Below are 15,277 nucleotides of genomic sequence, written 5' to 3'. Positions count from 1 at the left end.
TGATACCACTTGGCCCATCCAGATAATCCAGGATCATCTTCCTCCTTTAAAGTCAGCTGATTAGAAACTTTAATCCCATCATCCACCTTAATGCCCCCTTTGCCATGTAAAGTAACAGGGTTCTGGGGAATAGGATGTGGACATCTTTGGGGGGACCCACTTTTCTGCCTACCTCTCTGTCCTTTTCAAAATCTGCTTCCCTAGCACCCCCAGTGTACTTCCCATGTATTCCTTTCTGCTCAAATAGAGAGGAATAAGCTTCAGGGACTTCCCTGGCAGTCCAGGGGTTAGGACTCCACGCTTCCACTGCAGGGGGCACGGGTTCGATCCCCGGTCAGGGAACTAAGATCCCTCATGCCACGTGGCGAGGCCAAAAAAAATTTTTTTTTATTAAAAAAAAAAAAAAAGTCAGCTTCACCAGTGTTGCTTGCAAGCAAATCAACTGAGAAGAACAGATTTTTAAAATCACAAACTCCCTACCCGCTAAAAAAGAAGAGAAAAAAGAAAAAAACTTGGAGGTGTGTTAGAAAGAAGAGGAGCTGGAATTCAAAGTCTGATTTTAGAACCCACTTTCTTTTTGGGGGGAGCATTAGAGGTCTAAATGCCCAGGAGAACAGCTAACCACAGGGAGATTTGTCTATTATGTAGATGTGAGCAACACACCTCAGGGCTAATTCTAACCACAAACCTTCACAACCAATATCTGCTTGCTTTCTGAAACAGAAACCCCAAGGACCACAAATGTTGACTCACAAATCAACCTAATCCCCGTCTACTTCTCCGAAGGCTTTGAGGTGATTCACAAACCTAGCTACGACCTTCAGACTGATGAAAGATGATGGAAACCAACCTCAAACAAAACAATGCAAAACAAAACCCAAAGCCACAGAAACCCAGAGAGGAGATGGTGCCAAGTAATAAACAGACCCAGGAATGCAACGTGGAAGGACAATGCTTCAGGGGGTGGGTTCTTCACAAAGGGAAACCAAGTCAGGGTCAAATCGTTCATACCTCACTCTGGGGCTTGGAAATTCTGTCAGGATGCCTTGGGCTGCTGTTGACAGGACATACTCAAAGGATGTAAGCTGAGCTGACTTTCACCCCAGGCAAAAGCAAGAAGGAACGCTATTTCACAGAAGTAGAAGCCCAGGGGTGTGGCAGGCTTTGAGTTCATCGACATCATTAAGATTCCTACTGCATGACGACGGTCTGACAATTACCAATGCAACGTCATTCCAAGGCTGGGTGTTTGTAACAGGTTGGATGGTGGGGTGCCTCCCCCTAAAAGGTATGTCCAAGTCCTAACTCCCAATACCTGTGAATGGGAGCCAATTTGGAAAAAGTTTCTTTGCCGATGTAATTAGGAATCTTGAGATGAGATTGTCCTAGATTATCTGGGTGGACCCTAAATCCAACAAGTGTCCTTAGAAGACAGAGCAGAGGAAGAAGCAATGAGGGGATTGAGGGCAGAGACAGGGATGATGCAGCCTCAAATCGAGGAATGGCTGGAGCCCCCAGAAACTGCAAAAGGCAAGGAACAGAATCTCCCCCAGAGCTTCTGGAGGGTGCGTTCCCCACCCCGCCCCGCCCTGCCCTGCCACCTTGAATTTGGACTTCTGGCCTCTGGAACTGGGAGAGAATACATTTATGTTGTTCTAAGTCACCAAGGTGATGGTATTTGTTACAGCAGCCAGAGGAAACTAATGCAGGCTCTTTGGGGGGGTGGGTCACGAGATGACTACCAGAGCCAATTTGGGCCATTTGTTTTCTTGTTTTTTGCCCAGTGACGGGGAGAGAAGCATTTCTCTATCTTTTTTTTTTTTAATTTATTTTTGGCTGTGTTGGGTCTTCGTTTCTGTGCGAGGGCTTTCTCCAGTTGCGGCAAGTGGGGGCCACTCTTCATCGTGGTGCGCGGACCTCTCACTATCGCGGCCTCTCTTGTTGCGGAGCACAGGCTCCAGACGCGCAGGCTCAGTAGTTGTGGCTCATGGGCTTAGTTGCTCCGCGGCATGTGGGATCTTCCCAGACCAGGGCTCGAACCCGTGTCCCCTGCATTGGCAGGCAGACTCTCAACCACTGCACCACCAGGGAAGCCCACGTTCCTGTCAGGCATGTGGGAATCTTAGCTCCCAGACCAGGGATCGAACCTGCACCCCCTGCATTGGAAGGCGAAGTCTTAACCACTGAACCACCAGGGAAGTCCCTAAAGGTGGAAGCTTTAATTATGGAATTAATTTTTAAAAAGCCAGCTTTTGGTTAGTTTTGGGTTTTATGAAGTTTTTTGTTTTTTGGCTTAATACCTTTTTTTTTTTTTTTTGGGCCAAGCCTTGTGGGATCTTAGTTTCCTGACCAGGGATGGAACCCGTGTCCCCTGCCTTGGAAGCTTGGAGTCCTAACCACTGCACAGCCAGGGAAGTCCCTCACTGTTGCTTTCTCAGGGCTAAGATCCCCTCCATCTCTGCCCCATGTTTTCAACCCCAGTAGCACTGGGTCTGCAATCCCCATCAGGGACTCTTCGGTCACAGGTCAACAAGCTGACATTTGAAAGTGGCTCTGCCCCATAGACCCTCATACAATGATGGAAATGTCCTTTATCATTTGAGTTTCACGACTGATTCTCTAGGGCTGTGCTGTCCCACATGGGAGCCGTTAGGCGCTCGGTGGCTACAGGGCACGTCGCGTGCCTATTGCAACTGAGGAAGTGAATTTTAAGTTTCATTTAATTTTCATTAACTTAAAGCAAAAGAACTGCCTCTAGCTAGCTGCTGCCATAGTCTGGGAGTCCCGGGAGCAGGCGGGAAGCGTGGGGACCCCTCACCTCTCTCTGGGAGCATCAGGACATGACTGGCTTCTGACCAGAGGTAGGGGAAGTTCTTGGGTAGACCGTAGTAGCAACTGTAGGTCCCCGGGTGCATCAGGAAGATGGCATTCACAGGAAAGTCGGCCTCAAAAGCCCCAGCTTTGTACTTGGAGCTTAGGTCCTGGGCAAATTCTACTCTTCCGTTCCTGGAAAGAACGAATGCGTCAAACCAGGTCTCTGAGTGATACCGCAGACTGAGCTTCTTAGAGGGGGTCTTCTTGGAGGAGGAGCCCCAGTGAGCCGAGAGGGAGGGTTTTCTGTACACACCTGGGAAGGAAGAGAGCCAAGGTGGCGAGTGGGCAGCGCCTCCGCCCGCTCCCTCCCGATTTAACCTGAGCACATCTTCCTAACGCCCAGAAAGCACCCTTCCTGCTTTGCTACACTTGTCCGGAGCTTGAGGCCTCTCCAATTTTGTCCTTGTTTCCTCTGTGTCTCTTTTTCTCCCTGATTCATTCTGTCTCCATTACTGTTCCTCTCACCCAGGAGTCCTTACTGTGACTCAAAAGGTCCTACAGGGGGGCTTCCCTGGTGGCGCAGTGGTTGAGAATCCGCCTGCCAATGCAGGGGACACGGGTTCGAGCCCTGGTCCGGGAAGATCCCACATGCCGCGAAGCAACTAAGCCTGTGAGCCACAACTACTGAGCCCACGTGCCACAACTACTGAAGTCCGAGCGCCTAGAGCCCGTGCTCTGCAACAAGAGAATCCACCGCAATGAGAAGCCCGCGCACTGCAATGAAGAGTAGCCCCCACTCGCCTCAACTAGAGAAAGCCCGCGTGCAGCAACGAAGACCCAACGCAGCCAAAAAAAAAAAAAACGTGTTGAAAAATAATCTGCCTGCATCCCCCTGTGTGTTGCAATCTTCTCAAAGGCATCCCTGAGCCCCCAGGGTTGCCCAGGCCCGGGTCAGGCACCTAAGGGCTTCAGGAAATATTTACTGGATACAAGCAGTGAATCTGGATTTCCACTTGCCCTTTTATGTCACACACCAACATGGAGGTGGCCCAGTCTGAGAAGGGGGCTGGGAAGATCGTAGGTGGATAACATCCCACTGCAGGGAGCTGCCTTGGCTTCTCCCACAGCCTGAGCAAGTCCGTTTAGGGGCCCAGGGAGTTCCCAGGGATGGAGAGTGTGTCCGAGCCGTAGGTTCCTTACCTATGACTGTGAGCTTCAGTGGTTTACTGGAGCTTTTCCATTTATAGGGGAAGGTCTTGTACGAGCCATACACCTGTAGATCCCAGTATGGGCTGCTGTCACTGGGGAGATGTGGGATCTAATATAGCTCTGCTTGATATAGTTCATGAAGTCACCTTCACCGTGTTGTTTGGTCAGAGCAAAAAGATCATACGTAGATCCTGAATTACAGTATAGGGTCACAGTTTCTTCTAAAGTCACCACAGGGTACGCCTGGGCAAAGAGTGGTAGTCCAACTGTGTACACATCTGAAAATAAGGCGGGACTGGCATTTACCATAAGCCATCAACAACGATCAAATATTTGATAGAATCTATATATCTAAATGCCCAAAGCAATTCATTTCAGTATTACATGTAATAACAGGAATATGCTCCTACTATAATTTCCTGACAAATGAAAATGATATATTCTATGGAGGAAGAAGGTCACAAGATATTCACATTTTCATACATGATGTCCAGGATTCATTAAAAAAAATTACCTGCTATATGTTCAAATCCATCAAGATGTATACATTAAATATGCAAAAATGTATTTGCATAACAATTATACCTCAGTAAAGCTTGAAAAATTACTTGCTATGCTAGGGGTGAGAAAAGATGTTCCGGACTTCCCTGGTGGCGCAGTGGTTAAGAATCCGCCTGCCAAGGCAGGGGACCCGGGTTTGAGCCCTGGTCCGGGAAGATCCCACATGCCGTGGAGCAACTAAGCCCGTGCGCCACAACTACTGAGTCTGCATGCCGCAACTACTGAAGCCCGTGTACCTAGAGCCCATGCTCTGCAACAAGAGAAGCTCGCGCACCGCAATGAAGAGTAGCCCCCACTCACCGCAACTAGAGAAAGCCTGCGTGCAGCAATGAAGACCCAACACAGCCAAAAATAAAGAAATTAATTAATTAAAAAAAAAGAAGCCTATATAAGACATCAAATACTCAGGAATTTACATATTTCTCAGATTAAAGGAAGGTCATTGATCATCCCAAGCAAATTAAAACACTCATTTCTAGTGAGTTGATATTAATGCCCCCATCAGAGATTTTTGGTCAGGACATAACCCTTGGAATGCAGCCATTCAGGAAAAATGTACTCTTAGTTGAATCTTTTCATACCCACTATTACTACAGAGAATCCATATCCTGCAGAAGAACTGGTCTTGCAGGCATCTTCCCTGGGCCCACATTGCTCTCCACCAGATTCTCTAGTTTGGTTTAGGTCTGCAGCACCATCCCTAATAGTTTCATATATTAGATTCAGTCTTTTCGAACTACATTTCACCTCCTTTTTTTGGGGGGTGGGTAAAGCTTCCTTCAATTCTTCTGTGGTAGATAAACCGATCATTGTGGAGAGCATGGCACAAATCTCCCACGTCTTTGTGGCTGTAAGATCACAGCAGGAAACCCACAGAGTAACTCATGTCCAGCGGGGTGATATGGTGGAGGGTTGAGAGGCAAAGCCTCAGTCTTGCACAAGGAGCGGTTCCCCTTTTTGTTTAGCAGGGGATGTTGTCACTCTTCGGCAAGGGGTTTAAAGCCCCAGGCTGTTCCATCCACGGGTGTGTCGTGCTGCCAAGATTTGCTGCCCAGTTGGCTGTGCTGCACGGTGTGGAGCTGTGGGCTCAGGCACTGCCATGTCCCTGGGGGTCATTTTTCTGCTTGGACTTGGTGAGTGGGGCAAGGGAAGTTGTGTGGGAGGCTGGTGAGGGAAGAGGATGTAGATAAGAGGTTTATAACCTGGGTTCCTCTTGTGGGACTCTTTCTTTAGGAGGTCCTGGGGCCAGTGACTTATAGAGAGATCACCCATAGGGCCACTTTTCTTCAGTTTGGTCTAGATGTGGTGCCCTGAGCTCAGGTGTTTGGGACTCGCTGTATTATTGGGAGACATCTCTTACCAAGTCTTTCTCTATTTTAGTGTTTTGCTGGGATCAAAGGATTCGGGCACAAACGGGTGAGTGTTTTCTCCCTTTTCTGCCTAGAGAACTCTGAATTGGGCTGAGCGGACTGAGGGATGAGCTTGAGTAGCCTTGAAAGAATCCCAGCCTTTAACCTGCACCATCTCTTCATCCACTCGTCGTATTATTTATTTTCTGTGTTTTAATTCTTCACCATTACGCCAATCTTTGGTGGAAAACCTCTCCCCTTCTCTAGAAAGCTCCCTGATCCCCCGCTATTTCCTGTCAGCACAGATGAGTCAAAAAGGGAATGCCCAGGTTTTCAAATAATGCAGAAAGGGAACACAGTTGAGGTCGACATTCCCAACGCAGACACGGAGAACTGGGGACATTTGTATGGGCACCAGATCCCCCTGTGGGTATGGGACCATCACTCATTGGGTGTGTTGTGTGTCCTTTCCATTTGCCATCACCTCAGCTGCTTCCATCTCCCTCATCTATGGAAGGTTTGTTCACAAGGAAGGTACTCTTGCTCAGGAGACAGACGTGCAGTAAAATGAAGACCTCAACACTTACTGGTTCTGGGACATTTTGCAAGCAGTTTCCTGCATTTGGGTCCCAAGTTCCTTCTTTCTAAAATGAAATAACGGGAGTTCCCTGGGGGTCTAGTGGTTAGGACTTGGCAATTTCACTGCCATGGCCCGGGTTCAATCCCTGGTTGGGGAACTAAGATCCCACAAGCCACGGGGCATGGTCAAAAAAAAAAAAAAGAAGAATGGTGTTGCATCAGTTAAGATACAATGCATGTCAAGCTCAGATAACAACGTTTTGCTCAGATTAGGGGTCATTGCGTAATGTTAACAATTGCGTGATAACATTTATTGAGGTTTTCCCATTGCCAAGGGCTATTCTCAGCTTTTGTATACATGATCTCATTTTAATCTTATTAACTCCACCAAGAGGTAAGTTAATTTTTTCATATTCCAGATATATTGAGCCCTGGATGTGACCTTGACATTGTAGTATGTGTTTGGCATAGGTTTTTAATAAATTAATTAAAGTATAATTGAAGTACAATATTATATTAATTTCAGGTGTGCCACATAATGATTTGACATTTATATACATTATGAAATGATCACAATAAGTCTAGTAACCATCTGTTCCCATATAAAGTTATTATTACATTATTATTGACCACATTCCCTATGCTGTATATTTCATCCCTGTAATTTATTTATTAGATAACTTAAGGTTTGTACTTCTTAAACCCCTTCACTTATTTTGGCAGCCACCTGTTTATTTTTCTCTGGGTCTGTGACTCTATTTTCATTTTGTTTGTTTTGTTCTTTAGAGTCCACATATAAGTGAGAGCGTATAGTATTTGTCTTTTCTCTGACTTATTTCACTTAGCAGAATACCCTCTAGATCCACCCATGTTGTCACAAATGGCAAGATTTTTTTTAATGACTAATATGCCATTGTGTATACCTATATATCACATCTTCTTTATCTATTCATTTACTGATGGACAATTAGGATTGCTTCTATGTCTTGGCTATTGTAAATAGTATTTCTATGAACATTGGGGTGCATGTATCTTTTAGAATTTGTGTTTTCATTTTTTTTTGAATGTATACCCAGGAGTGGTAGTTCTATTTTTAGTTTTTTGAGAAGTCTCCATACTGTTTTCCATAGTGGCTGCTCCAATTTACATTCCCACCAACAGTGTATGAGGGCTCCCTTTTCTCCACATCCTTGCCAACACTTGTTATTTGTGGTATTTTTGATGATAGCCATACCGATTGGTGTGAGAGAATGTCTCGTTGTGGGGTTTTTTTTAAAATTAATTAATTAATTAATTAATTTTTGGCTGCATTGGGTCTTCACTGCTGTGTGTGGGCTTTCTCTACGTGCGGCAAGCGAGGGCTTCTCTTTGTTGCTGTGCGCGGGCTTCTCATTGCAGTGGTTTCTCTTGTTGCGGAGCACAGGCTCTAGGCACGTGGGTTTCAGTAGCTGTGGCTCGCGGGCTCTAGAGCACAGGCTCAGTAGTTGTGGCACACGGGCTTTGTTGCTCCATGGCATGTAGGATCTTCCCGGACCAGGGCTCAAACCCATGTCCCCTGCATTAGCAGGCGGATTCTTAACCACTGCGCCACCAGGGAAGTCCCTCGTTGTGGTTTTAATTTGCATTTCTCTGATGATTAATGATATTGAGCATCTTTTCATGTGCCTGTTGGCCATCTGTGTGTCTTCTTTGGAAAAATGTCTATTCAGTTCTTCTGCTCATTTTAAATCAGATTGTTTGGGTTTTTTTGCTGGTGCTTTGTATAAGCTGTTTACATATTTTGGGTACTAACCCCTTGTTGGTCATATCATTTGCAAAATATATTCTCCTATTCAGTAGGTTGTGTTTTCATTTTTTAAAAACCTTTATTTATTTATTTATTTTTGGCTGCATCAGGTCTTAGTTGCGGCACGTGGGATCTCTTGTTGTGGCCCACAGGCTCTTCGATGTGGCACGCAGGCTTCTCTCTAGTTGTGGTGCACGGGCTCCAGAGCGCATGGGCTCTGTAGTTGTGGCATGAGGGCTCTCTAGTTGTGGTGCGTAGACTCAGTAGTTGCGGTGTGAGGACTTAGTTGCCCCGTGGCATGCGGGATCTTAATTCCCCGACCAGGGATCGAACCCAAGTCCCCTGCATTGGAAGGCAGATTCTTAACCACTGGACCACCAGGGAAATCCCTGTCTTTTCATTTTGTCAATGTTTTCTTTTGCTGTGCAAAAGCTTTTACGTTTAATTAAGTCCTATTTGTTTATTTTTGCTTTTTTTCCCTTTGCTTTAGGGAGATAGCTTAAAAAAATATTGCTACAATTTATGTCAAAGAGTGTTCTGCCTATATTTTATTCTAGGAATTTTATGGTTTCCAAGCTTACATGTAGGTCTTTAATCCATTTGGAGTTTATTTTTGTATATGGTGTTAGAGAATGTTGTAACTTCATTCTTTTACGTGTAGCTGCCTGGTTTTCCCAGCACCACTTATTGAAAAGACTGTCTTTTCTTCATTGTATATTCTTGCCTTCTTTGTTGCAGATTAAGTGGGTTTATTTCTGGGCTTTCTATCCTGTTCCATTGATCTATATGTCTGTTTTTATGCCAGTACCATACTGTTTTGATTATGGTAGCTTTGTAGTATAGACTGAAGTGGGGAGTGTGATAAATCCAGCTCTATTCTTCTTTCTCAAGATTGTTTTGACTATTTGAGGTCTTTCGTGTTTTCATAAGAATTTTAAAATTATTTGTTCTAGTTCTGTGAAAAATGCCATTGGTATTTTAATAGGGATTGCATTGAATCTGTGGATTTCCTTAGGTAGTATGGCTGTTCTAACAGTGTTAATTTTTCTAATCTATAAACATGGTGTATCTTTCTCTCTGTTTGTGTCATCTTCAATTTCTTTCATCAGTGTCTTATAGTTTTCTGAGTACAGGTCTTTTATCTCCTTAGGTAGGTTTATTCCTAGGTATTTTATTCTTTTTGATGTAATGGTAAATGGGATTGTTTCCTTAATTTCTCTTTCTGATATTTTGTTAGTGTATAGAAATGCAACAGATTTCTGTATATTAATTTTACATCCTACAACTTTACCGAATTCATTGATGAGCTCTAGTATTAGTTTGGTGGTGTCTAGGATTTTTTTTTATATATAGTATCATGTCAACTGCAAACAGGGAGCTTCACTTCTTCTTTACAATTCAAATGACTTTTGCTTATTTTTCTTGTCTAACTGCTGTGTCTAGGACTTCCAATACTATGTGAATAAAAGTGGTGAGAATGGACATCAGGGTCTTTATTTCTGATTTCAGAGGAAATGCTTTTGGCTTTTCACTGTTGAGTATGATGTTGGCTGTAGGTTTGTCTTATATGGTCTTTATGCTGAGGTATATATGTTCCCTCTATGCCCACTTTGCTGAGAGTTTCTATAATGCCAAGCAATGATATTTGTTCTTAAGTTGACAGGGAAGACTAACATTGGATTATAATGGGTAGATTAAAGATGATCTGCTTCAGTTGTCCAGTATCTGCTGATGGCTATCAAAGTTATCATTCACTCCAGTCAAAAATGCTCCTATGAATTTCTTATCCAATGGAATCTTTGACATCTACTCAGACACCTAATGAGAATCTTGGCAGAACTCTCAACAAATCTCAGAACCTCCTCCTTATATTGGTCTTCCCATCTCAGTAGATGCCATCAATCCTCTCCAATGATCAATTCATGGAGAATGATATATGATGCCCCTCTTTTGCTCTCAATGCCCATCTGCTCCATCTCTAAATCTCAAAGCTCATCATTTCTATCCTCAAAAACTCCTCAAATCCATTCTCTTGTTTCTTTCATCACCACCACATTGTCATTACATGATCATTTGTCATGTAGCTGCCTGTGGCATGTTCCCTAATTGTCCCTCCACTTTCCACCTGGCCCCTTAAATCCATTTATCACACCAGAAATATAGTAATTTAAAAAATTACAAGCTCACTGCTTGTTAATCCCTTTGTGGGTCATTATTACATTTAGACTTAAATCCAGACTCTTTTCCTCAGCTTCCAATGTTTTGGACCTTTGCTGATATCTCCTGACCTTTCTATCTTTACCAAGAGCCATTTTTCACATTATGTACCATTTGTCCTTTCTGTATGTGGGTCACACAAAACTCCTTCTCACCTCTGAGTTTGCATATGTTGTTCCCTTTTCCTGGAAGGCAGTTCTTCTTGCACTTCAGAGATCTATGTGTTTCTTATCCTTCAGGGATCATCTCCCAGAGAAATCTCTCTTATAATGATAGTTTTACCATATAATAAGAGTAACAACTTCTGTGTATTGGTTCACATGTCTAGACTCTGTTATTGGGTAGGTTCACTACAGTTTCCAAAACATCCAGTAACTTGCCTCGTACATGGAAGACACACAATAAATATTTATTGAATGGATGAATTAATCCAAGAGGAGATCAATAACAGATCTTTACTGTTTACTAATTCCTAGATCTACCTGAAGTCTACCTAAATCCTCCTGGAGATGAATACCTTCCCACTGTGACTGTGACTTCAGTCATCAGCCTTCTACCTTTCCTCTTCCTCCTTATCTTCCTCCTCTGCCGGTGCTGGTGTCGAGCCAAAAACAGTACGTCCTGGAGGGGGAAGGGTTAACCTGGGAGGAGTGTGGGGAGGGGCTTTGTGGGTCCCCTTCCAGGATTCTGATCACTGACTCTCTGTAGAAGCCACTGAGGATGAGACCAAGAGCCAAGTGAATGATGACAGGTAGGAAAATTTGGACTCTCCCAATAGAAAATGCTGTGTCTGTCTCATTTCTCAGGCCTACCTTAATGCGTCTCTCTCCTTTCCCTTAGCTCCAGCCCAGACATGGACTTCCAGGAAGAAAATCAACGTAAGAGGAGTGAGAAGTAGGGGTAGCCAGGGTGGGGAAGATAGAAGGCATCCTAGAAGAAGCCGAGAAGGTTGGGGCAAACCTCACTGGGTGTGATGTCACTGCCCTTCCCCGATTTCAGTCATCCGTCTCTGAAATATAGATGGCAGGACTGGATAATCTGAAGGCTCTTCCTGGAAGCCTATCCTCTCCTCTTTTCTGGCAGATGATGTCTCAGGGGATATCCCGCCTGAGGAGGACAGACAAATGGACATGCATGTGAGTCTCTCCTCCTTCCCCCGCCCCCTCCCCCAGGTGCTCTCCCCTCACCTTGGACCTTCATGCTGGCAGGTCCACGCAGAGGAAGACCCGCCGGAGTCTTCTGAGTCTTCTGCACAGCTACACCAGGACCCCCTTACAGGGAGCGGGGATTCACTCCCGTCCTGCGCCACTGAGGAGTCCTCAAAATAGCCCTGTGTGCATGCCACCTTCACCTCGTCCAGAGAGCAGAGCCGGAACGGGCTGTGTGGACTCCAGGGTTCAAGTGCCCCTTAAGGAAAATGGGGCTTCGTGAGTTGTCCTACTCATGTACCCACGCCACTCATCATCTTGGAGCCCCTGCAAAGACTCAAGAATAGAGAAGCCCTGTCAACCACAAAGAAGTTCTGGGACGCATCACACATCTCTCAACGGATTCCTGGTGCCTTGTGTATTTATTTACCCACTCATTTGCTTATTTAACAAATGTTCACAGAAGTTGACTCTTTCTTTGGACCTGTGCTGGCGATATACATATTAGTAAGATATAGCTTCTGGTCTTTTTCTTTTTCCTTCTGTTTTGCATATTGGTTTTTATTTCAAATCAATGTCAAAGAGAACAATTGCAAAGATAGGACAAAAACTCCACTTTACCCTTCACTTGGCATAGCTTCTGGTCTTCAGGAACTCATGGTCTACTGAGAGAGGCAAATCACATGATCTGGCCCTTAGAAAGCAGAGAGGGAGCAGGCATTAGGGATGAGCTGGGCCACTGAGCAGGAACAATTGTCCAAGCATGTTTAAGGAGAACTCACTGGTACCAAATACATGGAGAAGCCAAGAAGTAAGAGTCGGGCTTCCCCAGTGGCGCAGTGGTTAAGAATCCACCTGCCAATGCAGGGGACACGGGTTCGAGCCCTGGTCTGGGAAGATCCCACATGCCACGGAGCAACTAAGCCCGTGCACCACAACTACTGAGCCTGCGCTCTAGAGCCTGTGAGCCGCAACTACTGAGCCCACATGCCACAACTACTGAAGCCCACGTGCCTAGAGCCTGTGCTCCGCAACAAGAGAAGCCACCGCAATGAGAAGCCCACGCACCGCAAGGAAGGGTAGCCCCCCCACTCGCCACAAGTAGAGAAAGCTCGTGTGCAGAAACAAAGACCCAACGCAGCCAAAAATAAATAAATAAATAAAATAAATAAATTTATAAAAAGAAGTAAGAGTCAAATTGGGCAAGGAGGAGGGACTTTTCTGGCGGTCCAGTGGTTGCGACTTGGCACTTCCACTGCAGGGGGCACGGGTTGGATCCCTGGTCAGGGAACTAAGATCCTGCATGCCACGTGACAAAAAAATTGGGCAAGGAGGCAGTTCCTAATGGCGTTTCAGTCTAATGTTCTAGGAGTTTCTGAGAGCTGAAGCCTTCGAAGCAGCAAAAAATGAACAAGGAAATGTTCTTTGTAAAGGAACCAAATTGCAATAATTCAACTACAGAAGGGTTACTCTTGGGGAAGGGAATGATGCAGAGGGTGTTTAGGCCGGGGGTTTATGGTTTTCCCCTAGTTTTGGTGAACTTCCCCCTTTAGTTATGCAATTAAAATAAATAGAACACAAACTTAAAAGCTTTTGCACAGCAAAGGAAAACATAAACAGGACAAAAAGGCAACCCTCAGAATGGGAGAAAATATTTGCAAATGAAGCAACTGACAAAGGATTAATCTCCAAAATTTACAAGCAGCTCATGCAGCTCAATATCAAAAAAACAAACAACCCAATCCAAAAATGGGCAGAAGACCTAAATAGACATTTCTCCAAAGAAGATATACAGATTGCCAACAAACACATGAAAGGATGCTCAACATCACTAATCATTAGAGAAATGCAAATCAAAACTACAGTGAGGTATCACCTCACACCAGTCAGAATGGCCATCATCAAAAAATCTAGAAACAATAAATGTTGGAGAGGGTGTGGAGAAAAGGGAACCCTCTTGCACTGTTGGTGGGAATGTAAATTGATACAGCCACTATGGAGAACAGTATGGAGGTTCTTTAAAAAACTAAAAATAGAACTACCATACGACCCAGCAATCCCACTACTGGGCATATACCCTGAGAAAACTATAATTCAAAAAGAGTCATGTACCACAATGTTCATTGCAGCTCTATTTACAATAGCCAGGACATGGAAGCAACCTAAGTGTCCATCAACAGATGACTGGATAAAGAAGATGTGGCACATATATACAATGGAATATTACTCAGCCATAAAAAGAAACGAAATTGAGTTATTTGTAGTGAGGTGGATGGACCTAGAGTCTGTCATACAGAGTGAAATAAGTCAGAAAGAGAAAAATACCGTATGCTAAAACATATATATGGAATCTAAAAAAAAAAAAAAAAGGTTCTGAAGAACCTAGGGGCAGGACAGGAATAAAGACGCAGACGTAGAGAATGGACTTGAGGACGTGGGGAGGGGGAAGGGTAAGCTGGGACAAAGTGAGAGAGTGGCATGGACATATATACACTACCAAATGTAAAATAGATAGCTAGTGGGAAGCAGCCGCATAGCACAGGGAGATCAGCTCGGTGCTTTGTGACCACCTAGAGGGGTGGGATAGGGAGGGTGGGAGGGAGGGAGACACAAGAGGGAGGAGCTATGGGAACATGTATATGTATAGCTGATTCACTTTGTTGTAAAGCAGAAACTAACACACCATTGTAAAGCAATTATATTCCAATAAAGATGTTAAAAAAATAAATAGAACACAATCAAAAAGAGATGTGAATGACAGGAGAGGAATTGGAGTTGGTATTAAAAATAATTCAATAAGTTTTGATGAGAGGAAGTAGAGAAGAAAGTTAATGGTAGGGTCAGTGAAATACAGCCAAGTGGTTTGGAGTGGAGAGTAGAAGAAATAGAGGGGAACTAAGAATGTGTGTTGATTGATGGAAATAGACCCGGGGAGAAAAATAATGTGGACGATGTTGGGGAGTGACACTTGGTGGGAGAGCATAGTAGTAAGAGCTCAGAGTCTAGAATAGATGGGCTAATTAGGGTTCAAATTCTCTTCTGCACCCACTAGCTGAATGATCGTGTACACATTTAAAAATTATTCTCTTCAATATCCTGTAATAATCCGTAATGGAAAAGAACATGAAAAAGAATATATATACGAGGGACTTCCCTGGTGGCGCAGTAGTTTAGAATCCGCCTGCCAGGGCAGGGGACGTAGGGTCGATCCCTGGTCCAGGAAGGTCCCACATGCCGCGGAGCAACTAAGCCCGTGCACCACAACTACTGAGCCTGCGCTCCAGAGCCCGAGAGCCACAACGACTGAAGCCTGCGCACCACAACTACTGAAGCCCGTGCGCCTAGAGCCTGTGCTCTGCAACAAGAGAAACCACCGCAGTGAGAAACACACGCACCGCAACGAAGAGTAGCCCCTGCTCGCCGCAACTAGAGAAAGCCTGCGCGCAGCAACGAAGACCCAACGCAGCCAAAAATAAATAAATAAATTAATATATAAAAAAAAGAATGTATATATGTATAACTGAGTCATTTTGCTGTATACCAGAAACACATCTTCAATCAACTATACTTCCCTTAAAAATTAATAAAAAGATAAAAATTTAAAAATATAAGAC

The 15,277-nt window shown here is 44.4% G+C and overlaps 1 protein-coding gene across 3 annotated transcripts in view; it reads left to right on the top strand.

Moving 5' to 3' along the window:
• The window catches only part of RDH13 (retinol dehydrogenase 13), a 28,540-nt gene extending 16,360 nt beyond the window's left edge, over window positions 1-12,180 (top strand). Inside the window, exons 7-11 of one of the 3 annotated variants that reach the window (XM_082368209.1) lie at window positions 5,965-6,000; window positions 10,992-11,129; window positions 11,356-11,393; window positions 11,536-11,651; window positions 11,724-12,180. In XM_082368209.1, coding sequence (XP_082224335.1) covers window positions 5,965-6,000; window positions 10,992-11,129; window positions 11,356-11,393; window positions 11,536-11,651; window positions 11,724-11,946 — 551 coding nt within the window. In that variant the 3' untranslated portion in view covers window positions 11,947-12,180. Of the gene's footprint in view, window positions 1-723; window positions 1,787-5,964; window positions 6,001-10,991; window positions 11,130-11,223; window positions 11,267-11,355; window positions 11,394-11,535 lie in introns of those variants that run through there. The other 2 variants (XM_082368210.1, XM_082368212.1) reach the window with 2 other exon arrangements.
• Window positions 12,181-15,277: the final 3,097 nt, after the last annotated feature.

This window comes from Balaenoptera borealis (genome assembly GCF_965194805.1).
Source record: "Balaenoptera borealis genome assembly, chromosome: 19".
Classification (NCBI taxonomy): domain Eukaryota; kingdom Metazoa; phylum Chordata; class Mammalia; order Artiodactyla; family Balaenopteridae; genus Balaenoptera; species Balaenoptera borealis.
This window is presented reverse-complemented; position numbering and strand designations above follow the sequence as displayed.